The sequence below is a fragment of the Leuciscus leuciscus genome (genome assembly GCF_965113295.1).
Source record: "Leuciscus leuciscus genome assembly, chromosome: 9".
In the NCBI taxonomy this organism is placed as follows: Eukaryota; Metazoa; Chordata; class Actinopteri; order Cypriniformes; family Leuciscidae; genus Leuciscus; species Leuciscus leuciscus.
Genome location: NC_138733.1, coordinates 13,637,346 through 13,649,777, shown reverse-complemented (window position 1 = coordinate 13,649,777; position 12,432 = coordinate 13,637,346). Strand labels below are relative to the sequence as shown.

Below are 12,432 nucleotides of genomic sequence, written 5' to 3'. Positions count from 1 at the left end.
AATTACCATAGTCTCGGGATGACAACACGCGATGTTATATTTGGAGCTGGTTCACGTCCCCCCCTTTAAATTGTAATATATATGTAATATTTCACAATATTACAATTTTTACTGAGCTTAAGAGACTACTTTTCGAAGAAAATTACTGACCCCAAACTTGTGTATATTTTGTAACTTGTGCTACCCTCAATGGCCACCAGGGGCACGTGTGCGAAATCTCCATCAACAACGCTAAAAACAGGCTTAATGTTCTTTAAACAAAATATCATTTCGTGCTTCTTTCGAGGTGAAATAAGCCCCAGACACGTTCTTGTCAGGATTCGTAAGTTTCACCCACATCAGAAACCCTGGGGGAAACACACTCAGCCTGCAGCAGAAATGAGCCGTGAACAGTCACACAGCGTTTGAACTATAGCGGGAATGTTGATCTTTTCCTCTCTTCCATCTCTCTCGCTGCCACTTCACGTCACCTCCACCTTTTTACATCAGACTTTCTTTTTTTCCTTATTGTACAAATTGGACTAAAAGGTTTTTGGCTCCAGTGTTGAGGGGGAAAAAGCTAGCCGCCGATGAAATTCTGGTTGTCAGACTGTCAAAGAGGTGAGAGATAAAAGGTCTTTCTAATCACACATAAGCTCTGTTTCAGTAAATCGAAGGGCAGATTCTCCAGTGTGAACGAACAAGTACATGGGGACAAGCAACGTTGGGTCTCATTCACTAGTTATTGCGTGGATTAATGGTCCACCTAATTCACATAATGTGCATATGCACATGAATTCTTAACCTTGTTCTGATATAAATGAATTTGGAGTATTCTAATGAGCGACCGTGTGCCAGAGGTTAGTCATTTGCAAAAAATACACCCAAATCCCATATAAGGGCTTTCCATATAACCTTTTTTACAGTTGTTCATTGCTTTCAGCAAACACATGACGCTCTCTAAAGACGCACATAAGCATATCTGCGTTGTTATACAGATTAACCTCACAGCTCAAGCTATAGCGCAACTTCTCTTAAAGGAACACGCCGACTTTTTGGGAATTTAGTTTATTCACCGTATCCCCCAGAGTTAGATAAGTCCATACATACCCTTCTCATCTCCGTGCGTGCCGTAACTCTGTCTGACGCACCCATCGCTAGCCTAGCTTAGCACAAAGACTGGAGGTAAACGGCTCCAGCTAGCATACTGCACCCAGTAAGTGACAAAATAACGCTAACATTTTCCTATTTACATGTTGTGATTTGTATAGTCACAGCGTGTACAAATAACAAGGTCACATGAGACACAGCCATCTTCTAACCGTATACATACTGGGAACTATATTCTCAGAAGGCGAAGCACTGCTACTTGGGCGGAGTGATTTGCTCACAGCACTTGAGAAGCCCGTGGTGAGGAGCAGAGAGTTCGCTCAGAATTGGAGTAAATCACTCCGCTGAAGTAGCAGTGAGAATATATTCCCAGTATGTATACGGTTAGAAGATGGCTGTGTCTCATATGACCTTGTTATTTGTACACGCTGTGACTATACAAATCACAGCATGTAAATAGGAAAATGTTGGCGTTATTTTGTCACTTATTGGGAGCAGTATGCTAGCTGGAGCCATTCACCTCCAGTCTTTGTGCTAAGCTAGGCTAGGCTAGCGGTGGGTGCGTCAGAGAGACATTGATTGTTGTAATGTCGGTAGTATAGGTAAATAAACAATGTTTACTAGTTCTCCATGTTACCTGGACTGAGGAATTCATGTTTATTTGTCAGCAAAAGTCCACCAGATGACACGAAACACACCATCCAGTGAATTTTTGACAGCTTTAGTGAAAACTACGGATTGCACTTCCGTATTTTGTATCCCCAGTTGGATTGACAGAAGATTATTAACAGTTATTATAAGAGTAGGTTTATTACTGAAAATGGTATCATATTTTGTCTACTCTTTTAACAGCATTATGGTAAAAATGGAACACAATGGCATCAGCTTTCTTACCTGTAGGTGACTGCGTTTTACTTCGGGAGTAACTGACAGAACGGCAGTTTCTTTCCGTTTTTCCCCTCCATTTCTGTGTTCGTGGTCATCCAGTTTGAAATGTTGACTACAAACACGCAGGTTTTTCCGATTTTCTGTCAATGTTTCCTCCGTTTTTAGGATTCTTTGCAGCCTTTAGCCTCTGTAAAACCAAAAGTAACTCACTCCCACTAAACGTTTACTCTTTGAATTCTTGCACCCGGGAACAATACCATTATAACACCATTTGACAGTGTCGACACCATTATGACAAAAGGTTTGCTAAGAAGTATTTCCTACTAAAGCAAAGCAGTAGTTTACTCTGGTCAAGCTTCTCCATAGCAGACTGGTGGGAGTGGCCTTGGATGGCAACATGCCCAGTGCATTATGGGTGTTGAAGTTTTCCTAGCAATTTGGCAAAAGGGAAGAAAATATAAATTTCTAAAATAAATATAAATTTCACCTTTCTAGGTGTAGGCTGACAAGTTTTATTGAAATCCCATTTTGCCAGCGGTAAAGTACTTCTTTAAGGCGTGGTCATATTAGCAACATGTTTGTGAAATTTCACCTGAAAAAAGGTCCATTGTCAATAGCATTGAGATGTCTGAAGCACATCTCACACAGAAGTCACTTTCAAAAGCAGCTTTCTGTTGGTCAACAGGTTGAATTCACATGACCAACTTGAACATGAGTGCCCCACGCGAAATTCTATGGCCACCCAGAGTATGTTTTTGCGTAGGCCTATGTGTGGTTTCAGTTGTTACTATGTGTTTTTTCCCCATAAGATTACAATGCATTTAAGGGGTCGTTTACATGGCAGTGTTTTCAACAGAAAACTTTTTATACGCTTTGGCCGTTCATTTACACAACAAGATCGTTTTGGGGGCCTAAAAACGCAAACTTTTGAAAAAAGTGCACGTTTTTTTAAACGATACCGTTATCGTCTCTGTGTAAACTACAAAAACGTGAATTTGTGAAAACGTTGACGTCATGCGCATGAATATTACATGTTCAGTCTTTTGGCGCATAGTGTTTCTTTACAAAGTGACATCGCCAACTACTGGCCAGGCAGCAGAATACAGCGTTTTTTGTCGTTTTCGCGAATCCATGTGAACGGGGATCGTTTTGACAATGTTGTCATCTGTACATAAAAAACACAAAGGCACAACTTTTCTGTTTTAGTACATTGTTGTCGTGTAAACATACCCCAAGTACAAAAGTGATCGATGAATCATGATTTGCTCATGAAGACGTTCGTATGCATATTTCACACACAAACTCTCTGCATACACACGGTTAGTGAATGAGACCAATTGTCCCAATTTGTCATGCCCGTTCTTTTTATCTGTGTAAGATAAAGAGGCTAGTAACTCAAATGAATTAACTGGTATTAATGCAGTAGAAAATATCTCCAGCTTCAGAGGCTTGAAATACAGAGCGATTTGCATGATAAGTAACATCATTACAGAGCAGTGCAGCGGGACGTAGCAGACACCAGAGATTAGCAAGAATGTAGAGTTATGAATATGCCAAATGGATGTGTCTTGCAGGATGTGTTAGTTTGTACAAAACTGCATTTGTACTTGAAACCATTATGTCGTCCCAGTCGTCCATGTTCCATCATTCTGACAGCAGGTTAATGCTGTCGGTTAGTGTCTTCATTAATGGTTTTGAGTTTTGTGGCCAGTTTTCTTTCTTTTTTTTTATTCTCTCCCCTTGTGATGTCCTCACCCTTGTCTTCCCTTACTGCCCCTTTCTGTCTGCGTCCATGGCAACAGCTAAAGATTTCCCAGGTACAACTACAGGTAAATATTTTTTTGCTGGAGTGCTGACATCATCATTGCGAGACAGGGCGCTGTAATGTGGCTTGTGGATTGGTGGGTCGGGTTACGCCGATTAACCTCCTCCATAGCATGAGCTGGGAGCCATTGCCTTGCATGGGAGCACTGCTGATCTTTGTGAAATGTCATGGTGCTCCATGGTGCTGTCATTCACACAAGACCCACTTATAGGCATCAGTGAAAGGAAATGTATCTTATTTCTGTTAGGAAGAGTCTGGAAAAGTTAGAAATACAGAAGGGTCAGTGGCACAAGGATAGGCCTACAGTTTACAGGATGACGAAAAGGAAATATCTTTTTCAAAATGTAGTTTAAAATGCACATTCTTAGAAATGTATACAGTCCTTTTTGCATTTGTGTCAGTTTCATGCATTTTTGAAAAACTTTTAGGCCATTTTCAACATCTAATGTAAAGAAATCTTAACATAGGCATTTTTCTACACATTTGTGTCAGTTTCATACATTTTTGAAGGCCATTTTTAACATCAAATGTCAAGTGGTGTAACCAAGTAAATCTTTATGTAATTTTTACATCTACACGTTAGATTTATTAGAGACCCATAAAATAGTTGAGCCTTAGTGAGGGATGTATATTTTAAAGTTTTGATGAAATAGTACATTATATAAATAATGTAAAAATCAAGAAAATAAGACTCTTTTTCAAGCATGCTTTAGTTCTTTTTTGTTATTATCTCCAATAACCAGACAGACTGAATCTTAAGAAACCAGCACTCAATTCTTGAAGATAGCTCAGTGTCCTTGTAGATCATTTGAAAGGCGTAAACACAAAGCTACGAGGAAAAAATCACAGAGTTGCAGCAGTGACTGTTAAATCGCTGCCATAAAAACATGTTATTATATGTCATCATATAATATGTGTGTGCATGGTATGGCCTTTTGAGAACATGTTTTATTTTGCTATGTGCAGTTTATGTCCTGTTTTGTTTTGTTTTTTGGTGAACCATTGATTTTTTTTTCAGCTTGGTCGTCTATTTCACTGGGTTCTCTGTGCTGAATGTTTCACCTCGATGTGTTCTAACTATTTGTCATAGGTCAGATTTCCTTAGCCTGCTCTCCCATAAGGGAACTGATTTTAATTATAAGCAGCTGTAATTTGTTTTTTAAATCTAATCATATTTTATGCCACCCACACCATATTCCGCTGGGAGTAGAGTGAACATGAGTTGCAAAATGAGTGTGTGGAGATGACAGCGCTTCAGATAGTAATTCAGGTGCCATCTGTATTTAGAACACAATTCATACTTTTAAGGAATGTCACCAGTTCAAAACAAATGCAGAATTTTTTTTATTATTGCTATAATAAAAATAACAAAACACCATGCAGAATGCCTTGCATTATTATAAACATAATTTATGCCTGTTTTTGCGAACTGATGGATGCACTGGAACTGTATTCTGTGTTAATCGACAGCAGGTAAATATGTTTTGCTGGAGTGCTGACATCATCATTGCGAGACAGGGCGCTGTAATGTGGCTTGTGGATTGGTGGGTCGGGTTACGCAGATTAACCTCCTCCATAGCATGAGCTGGGAGCCATTGCCTTGCATGGGAGCACTGCTGATCTTTGTGAAATGTCATGGTGCTCCATGGTGCTGTCATTCACACAAGACCCACTTACAGGCATCAGTGAAAAGAAATGTTTCTGTTAGGAAGAATCTGGAAAAGTTAGAAATACAGAACGGTCAGTGGCACAAGGATAGGCCTACAGTTTACAGGATGACGAAAAGGAAATATCTTTTTCAAAATGTAGTTTAAAATGCACATTCTTAGAAATGTATACAGTCCTTTTTGCATTTGTGTCAGTTTCATGCATTTTTGAAAAACTTTTAGGCCATTTTTAACATCAAATGGAATGTAAGGAAATCTTAATATAGGCATTTTTCTACACATTTGTGTCAGTTTCATACATTTTTTTAAACCTTTTAGGCCATTTAATCTGTGTTAATCGACAGCAGGCCTCTATGGAAGCTTGTTTCCGCCAGGGAATAAAAAAATAGGTAATTGCAACTTTTTATCTCACAATTCTCACTTTTTTTAAAGTGTAATAAGTTAAATAAAGTTAAAATAAAGTTCTCTCACAAGTGTGAGTTTTTCTCTCAGATCTGTTAGATATGAACTCAAGTCCGAATTGCACGATATAAACTCGCAATTCTGAGAAAAAGTAAACTGCAATATAGAAACTTGCAATTGGAAAAAATTCAGAATTGCAAGTTTCTATATTGCAGTTTAATTTTTCTCAGAATTGCGAGTTTATATCGTGCAATTCGGACTTGAGTTCATATTTAACAGATCTGAGAGAAAAACTCACACTTGTGAGAAATAAAGTTAAAATTGCAAAATATAAAACTTGCAATTCAGATTTTTTTTTCCAATTGCAAGTTTCTATATTGCAGTTTCTCAGGATTGCGAGTTTATATCGGACAATTTGGACTTTATAACGCGCAATTGCAGGTTAATATCTAATATTTCTGAGAAATAAAGACTTTTTTTTCTCACAATTGCGCGTTTATATATCGCGATTCTGAATTTAAAAAAAAATTCAGAATTGAGATATAAGCTCACAATTGCTGACAATTCTGCATTTTTTCTCACAATTGCGAAGTTTATATCTCGTAATTTCTCGTAATTGAGTTATTAAGTCTGAATTGCGGGCGGTGTTGTGTAAGTTACTCCAGAAAAGTAATTCATTTCTAGTTACTAATTTAAATAATAGTAAATAATCTCCAAGACTCCAACAGTGTAATTAGATTACTGTACTAATTACTCCCTCTAAAATGTATTGCATTACTTATTACTAATTACTTTTTCTAAATCCCATATCAACCTCAACCAGTTAAACAAAACAATCATAAACATGAAGCTGCTCATTTAATTTGATCAAATAAATAATATGAAATTCCATAAATTATTATTGAACTGACCAAAGTATTTAAGGGGACAAGGTTACATTGAAAACATAAATTTTGAACATTAGACGTAAAATTTTGATGTCAAATCCAATACAGAATTGTTCTATATCTATACCATATTTATTGCAATAACATCAGAAGTAATGTAATTAAATTACAGAAAAAAGTTATCCCTTGCTTTACTTTTTCCAAGGGGAAAGTAATTAGTAATTAATTACTTAGTAATGCATTACACCCAACACTGATTGCGAGATATAAACTCGCAATAAGAGGAAAACACTTTATTGCTTATTTATTTGTACTTGTTTTGTTTGTTTGTTTGTTTGTTTTATTCCATGGCACAAACAAGCTTTCATAGTTCACAAATGCTGACAATAGAGCTTAACTTGTTTTGAACTTGGAACGTTCCAATAATAATGCAAATTAAAAGTGTTGCCTATAGACCTCATTTCTTATCTCCACAGACATTTTTATGTACAATTTCACAGGGTCTTTGCCACAAATTGTAAATCAAGAAATCAACATTAATTAATTCCACAGTGATTTATTTTGATGCAAATGTTCATTTAAAGCTATGAAGATTCTGATTGTGTGTGTGTGTGTGTGTGTGTGTGTGTGTGTGTGTGTGTGTGTGTGTGTGTGTGTGTGTGTGTGTGTGTGTGTGTGTGTGTGCCATAAAACACATTCTGTGCCTCTGGCCTTTCACATGCGAGATCTTAATGGAATTCATTAACGCTCAAGCAAAATGACTTGCGTCTTTGGCCACATGTCACCATCCGTGAATGAGACTAATGATCTCTTTACTTTCACAAACTAGCTCCATTTCCAAAGGAGTTCAGTATGTCTTTGCTCCACCAACAGAAAGAGACACATCAAAGTCTCTTTCAAGGAAAGTCTGTTCCCTCCGCGGCCATATTTGCATATTTGCAGGCGTTTAAAAAAAAATTACGCTTTTACGCGTGGCGTTTTTCGCGTCAGTGTGCACACTCACATTGGCGCCCTTTGTTTAGTCACGAGGCGTTAAACGTCGGCGAATATCGCGCGCGAAATTCGTCCCGGTGTGTACGGGCCTTTAATCAATCAGCAAACGGCTCTTTAATTTAGAAGGCGGGACTTATTCCGCCATATTGCGTGTTGCACTTTCTCCCGAATGCACCGTCGTTGTATATCTAAAGTCTTTGATGCGTGTGCCTCCGTTTGCCAGCTATTAATCTCTGACCAGATACATTTGGAGATATCATAAGTGTTTTCTATTCAGTCATGTCTGTTCAAAGGACTCAACCCTTTGCTGATGCTAGCCTACAGAATGTAAAATTAGATATTTCCAGTGTTGGGGTAAAGCATTACAAGTAACTTGAGTAATGTAATCAGATTACTTTTTTTAAAGTAACGAGTTAAGTAATGCATTGCTTTTGAATTTACAACAAAATATCTGAGTTACTTTTTCCAATAACACGTTACTTTGTTTTCCCATTTATTGACCTCTACTGTACAGGCGTGAATTTTCATTTCCTTTAGCGTTAGGATTATTCATTTCATTATTCATGTTTTTTGTTATTAAAAAACAAACAAGCAAGCCCAGTCCAGGCGAGAAACAAATGACGCAAAAGTATAGCGTAACGCATTACTTAAGTAATGAAATTAGTTGCTTTTTTAGGGAGAATTACTTTTAAAAGTAGGCTAACTTTCCCAAACACTGGATATTTCTCAAAAATGTCTTTAAAATAAGTAATTGGCATTTATTAATTTGACCATGAACCACAAAAGCCTTACATATGGAGCACTTGACAAAATATTTTACTTGGACTAGAAATATAGCCAAGTGACTTTGAGCAAAATGCAGCAAAATGTGGAACCTTTGATATCAACAACAAAAATAAATGGGAAACATTGATCCTCCATAAGCTGAAAAGCACAATATACTATTCAAAATTTGAGGGTCGGTAAGATGTTCTTTATTTATTTATTTAGTGAAAGAAATTAGGTTGCCAGGACAACTCTTATTCAGCAAGGAATTTCAAAAAGATTTCTATTGCAAATAAATGCTGTTTCTTTTTAACTTTATGTTCGTCAAAGAATCCTAAAAAAAAAAACATGTAAGAAATGTTTCTTGAGCACCAAATCAACTAATTAAAATGATTTCTGAATGACACTTAAAACTGGAGTAATGATGCCAAAAATTTAGCTTTGCCATCACAGGAATAAATTACATTTTTAAATATATTCAAATATATAAGAGTTGTTTTAAAATGTGAAAATGTTTCACAATATTACTGTATTTTTATTCAATAAAAGCCAGCTTAGTTGTTTTAAATTGTAAAAATATTTCACAATATAACTGTATTTTTATTCAATAAAAGCCAGCTTAGTTGTTTTAAATTGTACAAATATTTCACAATATTACTGTATTTTTATTAGATAAAATGGTTAGCATTAGTCTTTCTAGCAAGAGTCTTTCAAAAACATTAAAATAAAAAACTTTTCAATGGTATATTATACTATTTGGACTATGCACAATTACATTGTATATTGCATTTTATTATTTTGACTTAATTGTTTTTAGAATAAAAAAAATAATAATATTGCAGTACATATCTCAATACCTTCTGTCACTTTTATAAGTGCCACATAAACAACATTTTACTGCGTATTTAGGATAGTGTTCAACTATCCAAACAGGCCTTTCATATACCTGTTTAAAAATGGGCAAACGTCTTATAATATGGTGGATAGCAACAGCTGCTAAGGTATGATTGGTCAAAAACATCAGAGTGGCTCTCTTTCCCAGTCACGAAAATCTTTGCAGGTTAAGAATAATAAATAAATGCAGTATTTTATTTTATTTTTCTAGCTTAACACAACCAAGGTCAAATACAGCAAGTACACTCCTACATGTAAAATCATGAGAATTGAGAATCGATATTAAAGGACCTTGAATGAAAGAATCAAAGTGATCAGTGTGTGTGCATGTGAATAAATGAGGTAACATCACTGTCCCGCACAAGCTCTAGAATGTGAATCCTGCCTTTAATAATGTACTGCACAACAAGACAAACATCATTATTCTTATCCCTGCTTTAAAACTGTCTATTCACAAGATGCCATAATAAACAGCCAGTATCCTTATTACCAAGGGATATGCAAAACTCCACATTTCTAAGCAACAGCCATCTATAAAAAAGAGAAATTATTGCAATAGAATAAATAAACTTTTTGAATTGTAAATGTATATAATTCCTGAGGCTCATTTAAATGAGAAAAAATGAGATTGTAAGAGCAGCTTGAAATCATGTAACTGCTACACAGCTCGTTCAGTTAGAGTCGGGGGCAATAAAATGAACTATATTATCAAACTGCATATTCATAAGAAAATAAAAGACATCTGCAGCAATAATGGTTTTGTTGTGTAGACGGTCTATCATTTTTTATGCATTATGTTTTTCTAATATTTATTTATAAAGCATTTTGCAGACATCCATAGCAACTTACAAAAGTGCTTTATATTTATATAAGCTTTATATATTTTAAATAGTCTTTCAATACTGCATAGCAAGTTAAATCTGTGTGTTAAAGTAATTAGGCGGCAAATACAACACAGCATAGGCTGGCAAACTTGGAGTGAAGTGATTGGTGTACTTGATTCTGAACAGCCTCTCATTCTTTGAACTTAATTTCCACGTGGCTTTTATTTTTGCCTCTAAACAAAGCACACTGTTAATTGAACCAAATGGGTTCATTTATGTGTTAGAAATGGGTCTGCAGAAGTCCCTGTTCTACACATCTCCCAGGGTCACTTTGCCAAGCGCAGCAGAAGACAGAGCCATTCATCACTATGAGCTAATGAGAGCAAGTTCGAAGTGCAATAAAGACACATAGTTAAAGTTTACACCCTTGCAGAAGCACTGAAATGGTGCCCAACGCAGGGCCAAAAGGTGCTGTGTCAGGACACAATTACTCCAGGTCAAAGAAAAACCATTTTGTCCTGTTCCCTTCAAGCGAGGTTAAAGGGATATTTCACACAAAAGTCCTGTCATCCTCATGCTGTCCCAAACCTGTACGACTTTCTTTCTTCTGTAGAATACAAAAGGTGATTTTTGAAAGAAATCCTGGCCTGAATGTGGATTTAAAGGTGCAGTAAGCAATTTCTGAGAAACACTGTTGATATTTGAAATCAACCCAAACAAACATGCCCCTTTCTTCATTGCTCCGCCCCCCAAAATGCACGAACACGCAATGCAAGAGTGGATGTCTATTCTGAAGCGAAGCAAAATAAAACGTAGATGACAAATGAAGAGTTTGGTTCCAAAACGCGATAAATCCATTTTGATTAATTTGAGTAAAAATGTGTTTTCTTTACCAAGAATGTGGCAAGATGAAAACCACTATTTTCTGTTTCAAACTTTCACATAGCATCTTTAGGTTATAATAACAACAAAAAAAAATCAAATCCAGATTTTGATTTCAAAGATTTATTATAAAAACTGATCATTTTTTCCCCAAAATGCAATAAATTCATGACACTTTTTTTCAAAATGCAATTAATCCATTGAATCAATATAAAAGTTATTTTTCATATTGAAACTGTTGAAAATATACAACAAAATAAGTTGATTCACATATGACAGCCTCTGAACTCGGTCAATATCTTATTACAGGCACTGGACTAAAAATACATACACTCACCTAAAGGATTATTAGGAACACCATACTAATACTGTGTTTGACCCCCTTTCGCCTTCAGAACTGCCTTAATTCTACGTGGCATTGATTCAACAAGGTGCTGAAAGCATTCTTTAGAAATGTTGGCCCATATTGATTGGATAGCATCTTGCAGTTGATGGAGATTTGTGGGATGCACATCCAGGGCACGAACCTCCCGTTCCACCACATCCCAAAGATGCTCTATTGGGTTGAGATCTGGTGACTGTGGGGGCCATTTTAGTACAGTGAACTCATTGTCATGTTCAAGAAACCAATTTGAAATGATTCGAGCTTTGTGACATGGTACATTATCCTGCTGGAAGTAGCCATCAGAGGATGGGTACATGGTGGTCATAAAGGGATGGACATGGTCAGAAACAATGCTCAGGTAGGCCGTGGCATTTAAACGATGCCCAATTGGCACTAAGGGGCCTAAAGTGTGCCAAGAAAACATCCCCCACACCATTACACCACCACCACCAGCCTGCACAGTGGTAACAAGGCATGATGGATCCATGTTCTCATTCTGTTTACGCCAAATTCTGACTCTACCATCTGAATGTCTCAACAGAAATCGAGACTCATCAGACCAGGCAACATTTTTCCAGTCTTCAACTGTCCAATTTTGGTGAGCTCGTGCAAATTGTAGCCTCTTTTTCCTATTTGTAATGGAGATGAGTGGTACCCGGTGGGGTCTTCTGCTGTTGTAGCCCATCCGCCTCAAGGTTGTGCGTGTTGTGGCTTCACAAATGCTTTGCTGCATACCTCGGTTGTAACGAGTGGTTATTTCAGTCAAAGTTGCTCTTCTATCAGCTTGAATCAGTCGGCCCATTCTCCTCTGACCTCTAGCATCAACAAGGCATTTTCGCCCACAGGACTGCCGCATACTGGATGTTTTTCCCTTTTCACACCATTCTTTGTAAACCCTAGAAATGGTTGTGCGTGAAAATCCCAGTAACTG

General features: G+C 36.9%; 1 protein-coding gene across 4 annotated transcripts in view; it reads left to right on the top strand.

Annotated features, from left to right (window-relative positions):
* Positions 1 to 12,432, top strand: part of cadm2b (cell adhesion molecule 2b) — a 237,318-nt gene that overhangs the window by 217,995 nt on the left and 6,891 nt on the right. For 3 of the 4 annotated variants that reach the window (XM_082181224.1, XM_082181225.1, XM_082181222.1), the window contains one exon: positions 3,780 to 3,806. The exons of the other annotated variant lie outside the window; for it this stretch is intronic. In XM_082181224.1, coding sequence (XP_082037350.1) covers positions 3,780 to 3,806 — 27 coding nt within the window. The remainder of the gene's footprint in view (positions 1 to 3,779; positions 3,807 to 12,432) is intronic. 4 annotated transcript variants of the gene reach the window in all.